The 16,309-nt window shown below is 41.3% G+C and overlaps 2 protein-coding genes across 2 annotated transcripts; both read left to right on the top strand.

The window, feature by feature from the left end:
• The first annotated feature begins 7,095 nt into the window (after positions 1-7,095).
• Positions 7,096-9,786, top strand: LOC117488918 (C2 calcium-dependent domain-containing protein 4C-like). Its single transcript, XM_034138078.1, has 3 exons — positions 7,096-7,182; positions 7,735-8,510; positions 8,652-9,786. The coding sequence occupies exons 2-3, from the start codon at positions 7,767-7,769 to the stop codon at positions 9,201-9,203; spliced, it is 1,296 nt and encodes a 431-aa protein (XP_033993969.1). The 5' UTR covers positions 7,096-7,182; positions 7,735-7,766; the 3' UTR covers positions 9,204-9,786.
• A 2,693-nt stretch (positions 9,787-12,479) lies between these two features.
• Positions 12,480-15,990, top strand: fem1a (fem-1 homolog a). The gene has a single exon (XM_034138033.1). It carries the CDS (start codon positions 12,641-12,643, stop codon positions 14,492-14,494), a length of 1,854 nt encoding a protein of 617 aa, XP_033993924.1. The 5' UTR covers positions 12,480-12,640; the 3' UTR covers positions 14,495-15,990.
• The last annotated feature ends 319 nt before the right edge of the window (positions 15,991-16,309 follow it).

Raw genomic sequence — 16,309 nt, 5'->3', positions numbered from 1 at the left:
TGGATTTATGCTACATGACTTATTTATGTATTCGAGTCAAACATCTGATGACTTTAAACTTGACTTGACAAAAATCAGACCAATGTTTATGGTTATATTGTTAGAGTTTGACAAATAGTTTGACGATATTTAGTCAACTATTACGTTCTATAAAGAGTATGAGTCAAATTTCAGAAACAGGTCATAGTTCAGCAGAATCAACTTCCTCTGTGCAATGCTATCTGGAAAAAAGCATTTAGCGTGAAGTAATATCAAGCCGGATAAACTTAACTTTTTGCTGAACGGTGTAATGGAGTAAAAAGGTGCTTGTTTTATTTTGTATTAACTTAATCTTATCCTCTTGCATCCACATGACTCACTACCATAGAGCTTTATCTGATCCTAAAAACATTTAGGAGGAAAATGTGGTAATTATGCTAAATAAAAAATGTCAGAATCATGCACTCGATTGTAATTATTAATGAATTGATTTGATTTTAAAGCTAGTGAAGAAGGGGCTTATTTAATGTTCATGTTCAAACCTGGAGAAGTTCAAATGTAAACGTATTCGATACTTAGATTTATGCATTAATGAAGATTACACTGAACTCTTATCACTATTCAAAATATTACTTTTGATTTAAAACACATGAGAAAACATTGGTCAATATCACTTTTTCCCCCCAATAAACAAATACTATGAAAAATGTATTTTATGTGTCTCATGATCATCTCGAATGGTAATGTTCTAAAACACAGGTGCAAAATATTGTAGGTGCTGTAATCCCTTCGACATTTCGTATGACATTTACTTTAAGTTTTCAGTTTCTCAGAGAGGAACTCAACCCCCAACATTGCAAGTAAGGAGTACTGAAATCAATGGCTTCTTTCGTTTACAATACCAGCACATACTGTGCGGGGAAAAAAAATGTGTTAAGGGGAAATGAAGCTGCTATTTCCCTCTGATGTGGGATCAATTTCTTCCGAAAGGCCTTTAATAAAGAAACCAAAGAATATCCAGTGGTGAGCCAACCCGCTGTACCCTGTGTCCTGTTTATACACAGTACCTTAGTTCTCAATTGATAACCAAGAAAATAAAAAATACCAACATTTATACTTTTTTCAAAGGTTTTTATGTTCCAGTAATAATGTGAGTGGTTGACGGGTACAGAGTGATTCTAGGTGGGCATATGAAATGTTAAAATAGTGAACAGTATGTCACTTTAAAATGGCAGCCACAGTTGTTTATCAATGATTATTTTTAGATTTTGAACGGTTAAGAGCTCATAGCAACCACTCAAAGATTTCTATTTGAATCTCCCCGGGAGGAAATGTTATGAGACATGACAAATACAGAAAGTACATTCAATCAGGTTTAGGCCAAACCTAATGACATTTCATAATATCAATACACCAGTGGACAACCTGTGAATCCAGAGTGACTTTATTTCCTCTCAGATTTCTGCCACAAATGAGTTGTACATCGTCAATAAGGACCACATTCACTCCTTTGAGGTATCATAAGGCTTTGCATTCTCTGGATCAATTAACAGTTATAAATCTAACGTCAGCATAGGATTCTTCTTCTGAGCACTATGAGTGTCTCTCCCAAATCTTATTGCAATCTTTACATTTACCTTGTACATAGCCTGTGAAAACCCATAGCCAGCAAAAGGTTGCAGAAGGGGGGGAACACTCCATGGCTGGTAGTAATGGCAGAGAAGACTAACGGGTTCTCCCACCTCTTTTCAGGATTGGTGATAATTGGATCAGCTGGTGGTCAGCTACAGTGACGTGCACGGGTATGTGTGTCAATAAAAGTAGTTACTGTAAGAATCAGATGAGAAGTGTGAAAGGCCTCATTAAAACCAGAAACACACCAGCCTAGAGCCAATAAAAGCTGTCAGTCACTTAACTGTGTGTGTGTGTGTGTGTGTGTGTGTGTGTGTGTGTGTGTGTGTGTGTGTGTGTGTGTGTGTGTGTGTGTGTGTGTGTGTGTGTGTGTGTGTGTGTGTGTGTGTGTGTGTGTGTGTGTGTGTGTGAGAGAGAGAGAGAAATATAATTTAAAAAATATATAAAACTGCATCATTACGTAATCATTGGAATCGACAAGTGTATACATTTACACAATTTTAGAACAAGGTGAGATTAATAAAGTGTGGCGCTTTCCTTATTCATACCACCACTGTACCATCCTTGAAAAACACAATTTCTTGAGCTATGACAATTTTAAGTCTTTTAAAAGTATGTGCTTTTTATATAAATGTTTACATGGACTGGCCCCCCCCCTCCCTTAGGGGAGTTCATCCACAAAAACACACTGGACGCTGCACTAGGTCAGAGACCAGAGGAGACTGTGAAGTCCACCGTAGACGGACCACTTTTGGACAAAAGGTCCTTTCCATTAAAGGCAGCTCATTCTGGAATAGCCTCTCAACTGAGATACGGGATTGTCCCACTCTCAATAGCTTTAAAGGTCAACTCAAAGAATGGTTGAGAAACAAACAGACGTGCAATCACCGCTAAATGCACTTTAACACAGGGGCATCTCCTCTTGCACTTTAGGTAGCTCTTGTATCTTCTCTTGCACGTTATATGTCGTTGCTGCTAGATTGTACTGCCATGTGGTAAATACTTGTGTTTGCTGCTCTTGCTCTTTTGCACTTTTTGCATATCATGTATTTTGTTTTTGCTATGTTTGTAAAATGTAATTTTCTTAATTAAATGTGTTATGTGAGGGACTGCGGATGGAAATGAGCTTAAAGCTAAATCTGGCACTGTTACGCTTGATACATTTTAATGTTTTAAGTGTTCATTACTGTGCATTGTCCCTGCCAAATAAACGATTAAATAAATAAATAAATGATTTAATTGGTAAAATATGAATAATATATGAGGAAAATGACACACTATCAGCATGTTCTTGTTCTTTATTGGGATCCCCATTAGCACTAGCATAAGCATTGACTCAAGTGATGTAGTGTTTACTTTTACATTTTAAAGGTAGCACGCCACAATCTCAATAATTCTTCATAATATTACAAGTAATCTCAAAGATATTTGAATACTTTTTATTTTGTGGTAATACAGATAAAATAGAATGCTAATCTTAGGCAAATTGTGAGGATGTTTTTTGAACATAATAGTGGTGTTATGAATCTAAGAATAGCAACTTTGTCACTTAATTCTCATCCGTTCATTTTTTAATGGTATGTCATAAGCATCACATACTCACATTTTCTTATTTTCTTATTGTTGCAGTTAATTAGTGTAGTTAGATCAGAGCAAAGGGGGTAGGCATTTCTCAATGGAATCGGTAAATAGTTGACAGGTCGAATGTCTTAATGGATGGCCGCCCAGTGGATGAATCATAGCCCTGATGCAGAAATCTAATGGCTCATTACTAATCTTTAATTGACTTCAGTCTATTTCAGAAGAATAGCATGAATGGTTTAATTTGCATAAGTATTCTGAGCCTTTATGTGGGTCTGTGTAGAATCGCCATTGACAACAATTACAGCTAAAGGTCTTCTTGAGTATTTGTCTTCCAGGTTCATACACCTGTTTTGAGTCACTCAAACTCAATTAGGTTGGCTGTGTGAATTGGTATTTACAGGTTTTTATCAAAATGTAGGTTCTATTTTAGAGATTCAGTCACCTTCTCCTGTTTCTGTGGTCACATACTCAACTTTTTGGATAAGTTTTAGGTGGGTTTTTTTTAAACGGGAGAAAACACTTTAACCAAAAGGGAAAGAAAATGGAAAAAGTGCAACCAGCCAAGCAGATAAGCAAATATCAGAGTTGAGACCCACACAGAGGCCATATATTTGTGAATATAAACAACAGCGTTTAAATGATCCTGTCATATGTGTGAACATACAAACATAATATTTCTGAATTGGACTAAATAATATTAAAAAAAAGCTAAAAATATGTAATTGGCAAGGTGTGGGGGATTATTGAGTTGAAATAATATCATAAAGGGACAGCATAAATTGGTCCAAGTGACTCCTACGAGATGGCTGTTCATACCATGACAGATCCACCTCCATGTTTAACACCTGGTAAAAGACACTGTGGGTTGTACACATTCTTCAGCTTTCTCCACACAGAAACTGGTCCAGACGGAAAACAAAGACTTTTTTTTATCAAAACTTATAGTTGCTCAGGGTTTATGATCCTACACAGCATTGTGCATCTCTGTTACATTGCATTTAAATGAATGGAAATAATGTTTTTGGTGTGTAATCATGATTCTTTAGTCTTCCCCCGTTACCATATTATGTCATTTTGGCGCTTTTTCATAAAAGATGCTGCCTAGGCTTGGCTTGTTTTGGCTTACTGAAATGAAAAATCAATAGTGACAATAGTGTTAGGTCTTCCTTCACACAAGGAATGCAGCCCTGGATGATTAATGTGAGTACAAACAACTTAAAATTATCTGTAACACTTTTACACTTTGCTTTACACTACATCTGCTTACAACTACATGCGTATATGCTGAAAAATGTTGCCAAAGAGTTTAATGCAGAGAACCAAAGGGATTGTATTTTTTGAATAATAATACCACTAGGGTTGCAACACACATGATTTTCATAACATATATTTCAACGTATCCGCTCATTAATTTCTTGATGAATCTTCTGGTCTATTAAATATCAGAAAATATTCAAAGATATTAAAGGGGACCTATCATGCAAAATGTACTTTTTGATGTCTTTTATACATAAACATGTAAATACATCTGTGTAAAGAGATTCTGAAATTTTCAGGAAAAAAGCTTTGCTCACTTTTTGTCCTGATCCATTTATATAAAAACCTGTCTGAAAATGAGCTGATCAGATTTTGGCCACTTTATGATGTCATAACGATTTTTTGGCTTGTGTAACCATTAGCCAATCACCAACCAAGGTAACACCCGCCCACTTTATCACCTGAGGTGCCGTTTACACGAGGACAAAACGGGTTGTATCTGCTACTTTTCTCTCGCGTATAGCCCGTTCGCTCACACGAGGCCGACACGTAAACGCGGAAACGGTCCCCGCAAACGATAACGGGTCCCAAGGTGGATAGATCTGCAAACGGAACGCTCTGGGGGGGCAAACGGCTCCGTGTGTACGCCTCTATCCGATCATTTTCTGATAACGATGAAATAGCCCCGCCTCCCTCTCCCCACGTCTCCCTCTCCCCACGTCTCCTGCTCAGAGATCAGCTGCTGGGCTGTCAGAAGAGGGGGAGGAAGAGAGAGGCTCCGTTTATTATTATTATATTATTATATAGAGTCGTTATCGATTTGTTTTAAAGCTCAATAAATAACAAAGAAGACCTCTGACCGGCACTTTTCTAATTTTGTCCGGAAGATTTAAACTTTAACGGACATGTTGACTGGCGGAAAAAAATGTTAACAGAAACTCTGCCGCATGGTTCCCTCGTCCCTTGGAAGAGGCGGACAAGTGGGTGTTTTTCATCTGCTGGTGACTACCGGAGAGATTTACAGCAGGAGCACACGCCGTCCACCGCGGAGAATAAACAGAAGGGCAACCATGGCAACCATGCTCCGGGGTCTTCTTTGCTGCTTTTGGTGTATTTTGTGGCGGCAGCAGCGCCACTTACAGGCCCGGCATATGTACTACAGCGTTTCCAGCGGGCCGAGCGGTCTCGTGTGAACGGACACGTTAATTGAGCCGAATGTGAATACGTACCCGTTTCGTCCTCGTGTAAATGGGGCCTGAATCTTCTCCTAGAGCACCATTGTGTTCTTTTTAACCAGATATCTCTCAGAGGGGCGTGGGGAGTGGCTCCTTATTTTCATCTAAAGTAACAGAATCAGCACTTCTGAAACAGGGCTGAAACAGAGGGGTTTATGGGATGCTACAATGCACGATCTGTTTGGTATTTCGAGCCAAACACTCCAGAGACATGTTTTGTATATATCTGAGACCTATAATATATTGATGAAAAACAGTATAATAGGGGACCTTTAAGCCCCTTTTACTCTCCAAAACCCAGACATTAAGTTTACTTTCACATAATAGAAAGATAAGTAAAATAATATTAGAGAAGCTGGAACAGGGAATTGTAAAGAAAAATGTAAAAAGATAAACATTTCAATTACCAATAAACTTTAATATCAGCTAATAAATTAATTTGTTACAAGATGACTTTTCAGTGGGAGTTTAAACACCTAATTGGATGCCAATGTCCTCAGATGAACAGGGAGTCTGTTCCAGAGACTGGGTCCAACTCTACAAACGGCAGCTTCCCTGCAGGTCTCTGGTCATTTTGGGTGTAGCAAGCAGCTGAGATTCTTTGGATGTGACAGCTCAACAAAGGACAAATCCTGGCAGTGTATCAAAGTCAGTGGCACGTCTATGACAAGATTTATGGACAAATACTGCGATTTTAGGAAACAATCCCAAAACCAACTGAAAGCAAGTGTGGGGACTTCAAAGGCACAGCAGGCTGATGTGAGCTTTTTTTCCTTTTTCCGGACTAGCTGTAATGATTTGATAGGCTTATTTACAGAGTATTGCAGTGCAGTAAAGTTTTTTTTTAAAACAGAGGCATTGGCTAGCAACCTAAGATAACTGCTTTATTTTCCAATGTGATAAAACTTTCTTTGTCATGTGTATCACTTTACTCTGTTCACTGCCTGTACAGAATCCTCTCCTCCTAAGAGTAAAGACTAAAGATTTCTGCTCCACTATAATTGGTAATGAGTTGAGGGTATATGAACAAAGCATATTGTCACTCCACATCATTATCAGTTTGCCACCAGGAAATCAAATGAAGGTGCCTGTCTGTTTGCACCATCTACAGATAACAATACGATAGAATAGTCACGTGAACGAATAATTAAATCACCATGACGCTCCCTCTAAAAATCAATGAGGCGTGAGATATGAAAACATCATTTGAAAGCCTTTGTGGGTGATGAAACAACAGCCTTTAAATGAGTTGTTCTCCCGTGCCTGCACAGGGAATAGTTTAATGGTAAATATCATGGGGAGCCTTTACAACCCTCTCATTGGCTCAGAAGTCAGAGACCCCGTCTTATAAAGCGCGCGTGTCTGATCTAGCAGCCTTTTAGCGCTGGCAAGCGATTTGGAACAAACGGAGAAATACCCTTTACGCACAGAGCACTTGGAGAGAAGCGCAGCGCGGCGATACATTTTCGGAGAAAAAGAGTTAAACATCCAACAGGTTGGTATATTTCATGTTAGAAGTTAAACGCGAAGGAGGTTATGCTTTGTTTGATGAACAAAGTTATTCAGATTCGCCTTTGCTAATTTAATTGACGACTTTCAATTATCAATTGAAATTCCAACAAGTTAAAGTGATTTAAATAACAATAAGATTGATTTGCTCCTGAAGCTGACTTCGTTGAAGATGAAACATATCTTAATAACGATCGTGTAAATCGTTTAGAGGACACTTAGACGATTATTTATGTTGTATCTCATTGTGTTTGCGCATTGATTAAACATTGGATTAAAGTGCTTTTTGGAGATGCTCAACTTCTTCATTATCTAAATTGTGAAATAATTGTTTGCCCCTTTAACCTTCAGTCCTCTCTTTTGCTGTAACCTGTTGCTGCATGTCTCAACATATTGTTTACTGCAACACGTTCATGAACACATTTTCATTTTGATATTTAGTAAACCTCAACACTAAGCTGTAATTCTCTTGAGTTTGTTTGTTTATTATCGTTTGATGTGCATTTTTTCTCTTCGCGCATCACTTTTCTGTCAACAGAGTTAACTGTGGGCGGAGGCGTCTGAGTGGGCATGTGGCTTCTGGAGAAGCTCCGCAGCTCTGTGGAGAGCAGTGGGACAAAATCGAAGTCCCCACACACAACACAGGCCATTCCTGTCTCTGTCTATGCCAACGTACTCACTCCAGGAAAGATCCCTGATTTCTTCATCCCCCCCAAACTTATTTGCTGCCCACCAGAGGAGTCTCTTATCCGAGAGTCTAAGAACTGCTCCACATTACGACCCTCTGTGTCTGACCATGCCATCTGCAGCCAGAGCCCCAAAGCTCGGAGCAGCAACAACCCCAGCAGCCCTGGCCTCTTTTCACGCCTGGGAGGGGACACACGCAACCTCCAGAGGTCAGCCAACCGCCACATCATCCAAATAGAGAGTGCTGATGAGCCAGGTGCCACATCTGGGGACAGGGCCAGTGTCAACACGAATGCTGACCCTCAGTCACAGACTGCAATGTCTCTGCCGTATGTCCCCAAAGCTCAGACTTCATATGGCTTCTCCACCCTGGTGGAGTCTCCTCACACCCGCCGCAAGGAGAGCCTGTTCCACAGCGACCCGGGCAGCCCTCTCACCTCCCCAAACTCCCAGAGGCGCACCCAAGGGGGGACCCTTCTGGCCCCATCTGACTCCAACCCCTACCGCTATTTTAGCGGTGGAGAAAGCGACACCTGCTCCTCAGCAGAGTCGTCCCCCTTTACCTCCCCTCTCCTGTCCCGCTCTGCCTCTCTCCTACGCTCCATCACCCAGGAGACACAAGCCAAGGTCAGGCCCTTTAAGCATAAGTGTGTATTAGGAATGGCTGCCATGAAGCTGAAATGTGTTACACAAGTGTTTTTCCTTGTTTGATTCACCATGAGGCTACTTTATGTGTGTTTACCAGTTCCTTTTTGTCTCTCCCTCCAGGTGTCTCGTGCCAAGCGCTCTCTGGCACGCCACAGTTCTCTCTCCACTGATGAATGCAGTTCAGCAGACAATAGTCCCAACATGCAGCGCCGCCGCCTGCGCTGCCCCCCCTCTCCAGCTTTTCGTGGATGTAAAAGCCGCAGCTCAAGGGCTGCAGATTCAGACCTCCTGCAGCGCGAGCACACCATCAACCTCCACAAGGGGGGGTCACTGAGGCTGAGCACACACTATGAGCCAGAGGCATCTCGTCTGAGGGTGCGCGTGCTGACAGCCGAGGCCCTCTATGACAGGCAGACGGACCTTAAAAGCATCAACTGCTGTGTGGCACTCTACCTGAACCCTGGCAAGCAGCAAAAACAGAGAAGCACCATCATCAAGAATAGCAGGAATCCAGTTTTCAACGAGGACTTCTTTTTTGAAGAGCTGTCCCAGGCACAAGTAAAGAGCCTGGCCATGAAGATTAAGGTAGTGAACAAAGGAACCAGTCTGAGGAGAAACGTGCTTCTAGGAGAAAGGGAAGTGCTGCTCAGTGAGCTGCTGGCAGGCCTCTAGGGAGCCACTGTCAAGACTGCGGGTGAAAACAAGTAGCTCCAAATCTTAAGGGGCCATTCCTCTCTCTCTGGCTACCCTTTTATCACGCTGAACATATGTGATAAATACTGGGCAGGGTAAAAGTTACCGATGACAAGGGAGTTGAATCTTGCACACTGTGTTATGTACTGTACATAAAGAGACAAACTCAAGCCCCTGTAGAATAAAAATTCCCACTTTATCACTGTCCTGGTTCACTACAAAGATTACCAGTCTATCAGCAATGTGAAAAGTGGAGAAATTGTCCTTGTTTTTTGTATTCTCTTGAAGTATTGAGTTACATAATGTGTTGCGTTCTCTCATGAGCATTGTAATGCTGTGCCTCAATATCATGTCAGCTGTGATGCAGTGATGATCTTGTTAGGGTTGGAGCTGTAGTTTTTGTAATAATGTAGTAATATTACGTGTGGGTTTTGCACGTTCCTGTGGAAGATAATAACGCCTCTGTGTAGTTGAAAGAGTTTATATTTGGAAAATGCATTTTGCTAGTGGGTGTTATGTTAATATGACTGTTGTTATGTGACATGCTTTTGAACGTAAGAATAAAAACACTAAACTCTCACTGATGTTTTTTTATCCTGCAGCTTTTTCTCAGTGCTTGTGTCCTATAATAATTTTGCTGGATCAAAATAAAGCCCTATGAATTTATTATAAAGCCTCCATGCTCCCTAACCTTTCCCTTCTGTAAACAAGTACGAGGCTTCATCCTCTGAGACAGACACAGGCATGGGTGTCATATGTGAAGCTTTTTATCCTAGACCTCTGCACGCAATATTATCTATCTGTGCATTCAAACTCCCTGTTTAATTTTAAAAACATGTTTGCTACTCAGGCTCTCCTCCAGTGAGGTTTAAATAGTTATTAAAGATGACAATCGTGGTTACTAAAATGAAAACTTTCCTGTTCTATAGTCATGTGTACAGTGAGGCTATGTATTGATTTATAAGTTCAATAATTTGGATGATAAATGTAAATGAATTTGGCCTCGGGGAAAACATGTACAAAACATATTGTCCCAATGAGTATTAGCCTAAAGCATTAGTGGATCTTATGCCTCCTCTACTGGTGAATCATCAGAATGACACCTCACAATAACCCTAGAAGCACTTCAGTACATTCAAAGCATCAAAATATACTCTTGGCAATTTCTTATTGACTGGTGAACTAACCTGGGTGTCTCCCGTCTTCTGTCCATATGCAATAGGCACTCTCATGACCCTGACAAAGAGAGAAAAATAGATTTAATATATCAATTGCTTGTACCACACGAAAACAAGTCACCACAACTACCCATGTGGGATGCAATCATCTCTGGGCTTCATACATTTATTTAATTTGAATTTATCTCCCACAGTCTTGAATGCAACAAGAAAAAAACATTTTGTAATTAGTTTTGCCTCTGTGGACTTGGTGAGGCAATTCAATAAAAAATAAAATGAATAGTCTAATAATGTCTGAATTACACATAAAATCAGCCTATAATCATGATCAACTTTTTCCCCCCACTGTTATTAAAGTCGCTGAAAACGTATTTTCTCAATTCTTACTTGTCCTTGGTTCAATTAACATCAAATATTTCTGTCTGTTCTGTTTTTCAGGTCACAGTTGGAAATATTGATGTTATGTTAAATCCAATATTCTTTGGGTCAAACGGTAGACAAATCAGTAGCTTGATTTTCTCATGTTTCATACACTATCATTTAAGCAGTCAGGACAGGTGATATTGACAGATTGAATTGATACTTTGCTAAAGATAAACTTCAGGTGTTTCCCAGGCCATTTAGAAGTGACAATTACATCTGCTATTTGACAAGGAAATGTGATCAATATCACACATTCTTGCTTCCAGCAAAGCAATTATTTTAACCCTTCAGTAGTTTGATGTCTGAATTTCCACTGATACATTATTTTTACTCTATTTAAATTAAGCAGACTTAGTTTTAGCTTGACTTTGTATTTCAGAAATCTTTTTATATTATATAAATATTACATACACATTTTACATTTTTTCAAGGAGTATTATAACTGAACATTATTGCCATCCTGATCTTTGTGATGATGTTGGCCAGCAGACTGAGATGCAGAAGAAAAAGTCAAAATACCCATTCAACTGAATGTTAGTCCCGGCATCATACACATCAATATTCAAGTCAATATGCAAGTCAATATTCTGGCAACTGGTTTGTAATATAGATTAAGGTGATCTCCTCAAGATCAGCCATATATGTTCCCATCTTAATTCCACATAAACTTACTTTATGTTTATTTGCTCTAAACTTCTCTCCTTTGTTATAGTGTTCTTAAGATGAGATAGTTATCAAGGTGCTATTGGAATTGCACAGTACATTAAAGGGAAACTAATTACTTCCCGATAGTCGCACAAACACAAAATAATCACCAAAATGCTGTGCTCTCTTTCCTACAATTACATAATTACATTCAATCCACCATAGACAATGCTACCAAAACAATATTACGGTCCTGTCTTAATGAGGGAGTATGGTGCAGCCACCTTGTTATTCACTGCCCTATTCTTGTGACATGACTGCAGAAGCCTCTCGGCTGTTGCAAGCAGATTATTTGCAGATGATGAGGTCTCTGTGTCAGGTGACAGTGTTGATCATTTCAGCTGTTCTTTAGCCTGACTCATGACTGAAACTATATTAAGTATAGGGATTGTTTATAAATGTTGTTTTTGGGTAATTTGTGATAAACAATAAAATGAGCATTTGTGTGAGTTTCTGCATTTTTGCTCATGATGTAACTGGAAGAAATTATATTTTGTACAGGAAAAAACAACTCCACAAAATGCATTTTTGAAATAAAATGTATCTGTTAATGTATTCGAAGCCTAATCAAACATTATTGTATAATTGTTTGAATATCACTTGCAGGGATATCCATAGGAACCCCACTCTCTTCGATCGAATGTCAATTGTTTTTATTGTGTTAGACAGTTTATACATATCCTTGTTGATGGGAACCAATTTACCGCCTAAATTGAGTACTTTCTGGGATCAGTGAGCCGCGAATCAGCTGGCTCTCTGTCCATCTGAACAACCATAACAAACGAACCCATCAGCTGTTAGGTCATTGAAGTCAAATGCATCATGGGAAATGAAGTTCTGTATGAAGGAAAACGCCTTCTGCTTTAGAAAGAGGGAATTCCATCAAAACTACGTCACCCACAATGCCTCGCAGCAACCGTAAACATAGACCTGTCAAACAACACAAACGCCATCTTGACAGCACCCTCAAAATGGCAGAAAGATGTGAGCTAGAAACCGAGTCCAAACTAAGATTCCTGCTGTCTGTTATTTAAAACAGCACTCGCCAGTTTTTCCATAAACGAGTGGTTATGGGGTTGGTGCTCTACGTGGCAGTTTACAGCCAGTAAAATGGATATACCGACGGCGGTTTTCAACGCGGCGAAAGATGGTAAGCTGAAACTTATCCAGAAGTTGCTGAGCAACAAAACTCCTGAGGAGCTGGAGGCTTTAGCCGAGGAGAAAACCCAGGGAGGAACTCCTCTGCTGATAGCCTCTCGATACGGACACTTAGAAGTTGCTGACTACCTACTTGAACATTGTAAAGCAAATGTTGAACTCGGGGGGGCTGTTAACTTTGACGGCGAGACCATCGAGGGGGCTCCTCCGCTGTGGGCAGCCTCTGCCGCCGGTCACCTGCCTGTGGTGAAGACGCTACTGACACACGGTGCCTCGGTGAACAACGCGACACTAACTAACTCAACGCCGCTCCGAGCTGCCTGCTTTGACGGCCACCTGGAGATCGTCCGCTACCTGGTGGAGCACAAAGCTGACATGGAGGTAGCCAACCGCCATGGCCATACCTGCCTCATGATCTCCTGTTACAAGGGCCACAAGGAGATAGCCAAGTTCCTCCTGGACCGCGGTGCAGATGTCAACCGCAAGAGTGTCAAAGGGAACACCGCCCTGCACGACTGTGCGGAGTCAGGCAGTCTGGACATCATGAAGATGCTGCTAAAGTGCAATGCTCGCATGGAGAGAGATGGATATGGAATGACCCCACTCCTCGCTGCAAGTGTTACAGGTCACACCAACATTGTAGAATATCTGGCCCACCAGCCTCGCACCTCCAGAGAGGAACGAATCGATGCACTCGAACTCCTTGGGGCTACTTTTGTGGACAAAAAACGGGATCTTTTGGGTGCGATGAGGTACTGGAGAAGGGCCATGGAGCTGAGACAACCAGGGGACAAATGTGGATCCCTAGCTAAGCCCCCACCTGGCCCTCCTATCCCGGCCTATGGCTGTGCACAGGAGGTGACCACTGCAGAGGAACTGGAAGCCTTGATCACAGATCCTGACGAAATGAGGATGCAGGCTTTGTTGGTAAGAGAACGCATCCTGGGCCCATCCCACCCAGACACCTCATACTACATCCGCTACAGAGGAGCTGTGTATGCTGACTCCGGCAACTTTGAACGCTGCATCAGCCTGTGGAAATATGCTTTAGACATGCAGCAGAGCAACTTGGACCCTCTCAGTCCCATGACGGCCTCCAGCTTCCTATCCTTTGCAGAGCTTTTCTCTTTTGTACTTCAAGACCGGGCCAAAGGCACCCTGTCAACACGCGTCACTTTCCACGATCTCATGACAGTGCTGGTGAAAAGTGTGAGGGAAGTGGAGAGAGCGGTGGCCCAGAGGGACAACCCTCCAGAGGCTCCTCAGTTCACCAAAGCTCTCTCCATCATCCTGCACCTCATCTTTCTGCTTGAGAAGCTTGAGTGCACCCCAGAGCAGGAGCACCAGAAGAAGCACACAGTGTATCGCCTGCTGAAGCTGAACCCTCGAGGACGCAGCGGCTTTACTCCTCTCCACATGGCTGTAGATAAAGAGACCACCTCTGTGGGCCGCTACCCTGTGGGCCGCTTCCCCTCCCAGGCGGTGGCAGCGCTGCTCCTGGAGTGTGGCGCAGATGTTGATTCACGTGACAGTGAAAACAACACGCCTGTGCACATTGCTGCTAACAACGGTTGTCCGGAGATTATGGCACTACTTATGAAAGCCGGGGCTCACTTTGACGCTACAAATGCACAGAGGAAGACAGCCTACGAGCTGCTGGATGAGCAGAGCAGCGGGCACCCGGCCCTCTACCCACTGAACTACGTCACCCTTCAGTGCCTGGCGGCGCGTGCAATTGAAAAGCATAGACTGCCCTACAGGGGACTCATCTCTGAGGAGATGGAGGCTTTCATTGAACTGCACTGACTTGCACTACTGTCCCCTGATGAGAAACCCCTGCACTGTTCTTCCTGTTGTCCACTATGACCTGGCACAAACTTCCCGCTCCACACCAATCTCCTCATCTTTGTCTCCTTTTGGCCCCTGCTTTGCTCCTGGCCCCACCAACCTTGTGTCACATCAAACCATAGCAATACATATCTAGCCTGTGGTCAGTTATCACTCAATTGTAACACTTAAGTCACATGGACTTTACATTTTTTTAGTGCTATTTAAAGCTGGGTGAAACTTCAATTTGTTATAGGCTTTAATGCATTTTCCCTATTGTTTCCCTTAAAAAGGAGACTGGTGGTGCTGGTGTGTGTTAAGTGGTGGCTGGACTGTATGAAAGATGTTTAAATTGTACTGCATCTGATCAAACCAGCCAGATAACATGCATGAAGATGAATAGTGAATATGTTATCTCATTTGTGGTTTTGCAAATTCATTCAGAAAGGATGTGTTTTGACAAAATCGTCCTCCCAAACTTCCTTGCTGGTATTTTTTTGCTAGGTCATCTTATTTACATAAACCATCTGCTATTTTTCTTTGAAATTGGAAGGTGTTTGAATTTGCAGTGCCAAATGTCAGCCATGGAGCTATGTTCCGTTACAGATTGCAAAGTGATGGCAAAATGAAAAGCACCAAAGTTATTATCCTTATTATTTACGAGCAAAAGTAATGACATAAGGATCAGGAACTCAAGTTCGGAAAGGACAAAGAGCTTGTATTTATTGTTTGGCGAACACTCTCCAGTCTCCACACATCTTTACCTATGCAGTTTGTTGATATTCCAAACAGAGCCAATGTTTTTAAGCAAAGAATTCACTACATTAACAGAATTTACATGGGATTGTTATCCAGTATTTGGCTCTAACCTGGGGCGGCCTCTTTGATGAGGAAATGTTATCTTTTTAATTTATGAATGTTTTCTTAAAACTTCTGCCTATGTCTGAATGAGCACTTTTTAAACTAAAGCCCAAAGATGTGCCAACATCTCTTCTGGGTTATTTCAACGTCGCCAAAGATATTCAGTTCACTCAGTCAAAGAAGCATCTTCAGAACTAGGCCATTTTGTGAAGATAAAACAGCTTAAGCCCCTTTTTGTTTTATTTCTATGGGGTTAAAGCCACATGTTAACTGTCTGAGATCATGTGTAAATTCTGGTTTGGAGTGAATTTTCCCTTTAACCTCAGATGCAGTTCACAGAAATGGAACCGGCAGTTCCTGCATCTTAGTCTTATTTTAATACTTTCTTTTGTTCATCTTGTGTTATCATGAATGTTTTGTCAGTCATTCGTCTGTGCTAAGCACCACCAAGTTGAATGCACACCGAGAGGCTCTAAATCCAAAATGGACAACTCGCATTCAGGCTTTGAACTGATGCTGCCTTTTTCTTTCTCAACTGATTCGTTTAGCTGATGGTAACTCGAGAACAAAAGTGAGTTGCAGATACTTGAATAAAATTCAGTATCACAACATAATCTGTGTGCTTCCGTGATGTGTGGGTGAACTCGGTTTTGCTGTGTCTTTTATACATGTGTAATATCTTTTTGATATGGGAAATTATCATTAAGTATCTGAAAACTGAAAATCAATCTCTCTTTCTGTGCCTCAGGGTTGTCACTAGTTCTTCAGTTTGAGTGCTTTTGCTTAAAATGGCAGCATTTGCATTAAGAGCATCATTAAATATATTTGGATGGATAGAAATGGGTGCAGTAGCAGAACATAAAAACCCTAGGAACCCGACGGAGCAGCCAAGTCTATAACAAGATCTAATTTAGAGTTAGTCTAGAGTTCATA

This window comes from Trematomus bernacchii, unplaced genomic scaffold (assembly GCF_902827165.1).
Source record: "Trematomus bernacchii unplaced genomic scaffold, fTreBer1.1, whole genome shotgun sequence".
Taxonomy (NCBI): Eukaryota; Metazoa; Chordata; class Actinopteri; order Perciformes; family Nototheniidae; genus Trematomus; species Trematomus bernacchii.
The sequence above is the reverse complement of the archived record's forward strand: the minus strand, read 5'-3'. Positions and strand labels throughout refer to the sequence as shown.

Coding starts and splice junctions, on each gene's coding strand:
- LOC117488918 (XM_034138078.1), top strand. CDS start 7,767: ATGTGGCTTCTGGAGAAGCTCCGCAGCTCTGTGGAGAGCAGTGGGACA. Junction 8,511..8,651: donor CCCAGGAGACACAAGCCAAG/GTCAGGCCCTTT, acceptor CTCTCCCTCCAG/GTGTCTCGTGCCAAGCGCTC.
- fem1a (XM_034138033.1), top strand. CDS start 12,641: ATGGATATACCGACGGCGGTTTTCAACGCGGCGAAAGATGGTAAGCTG.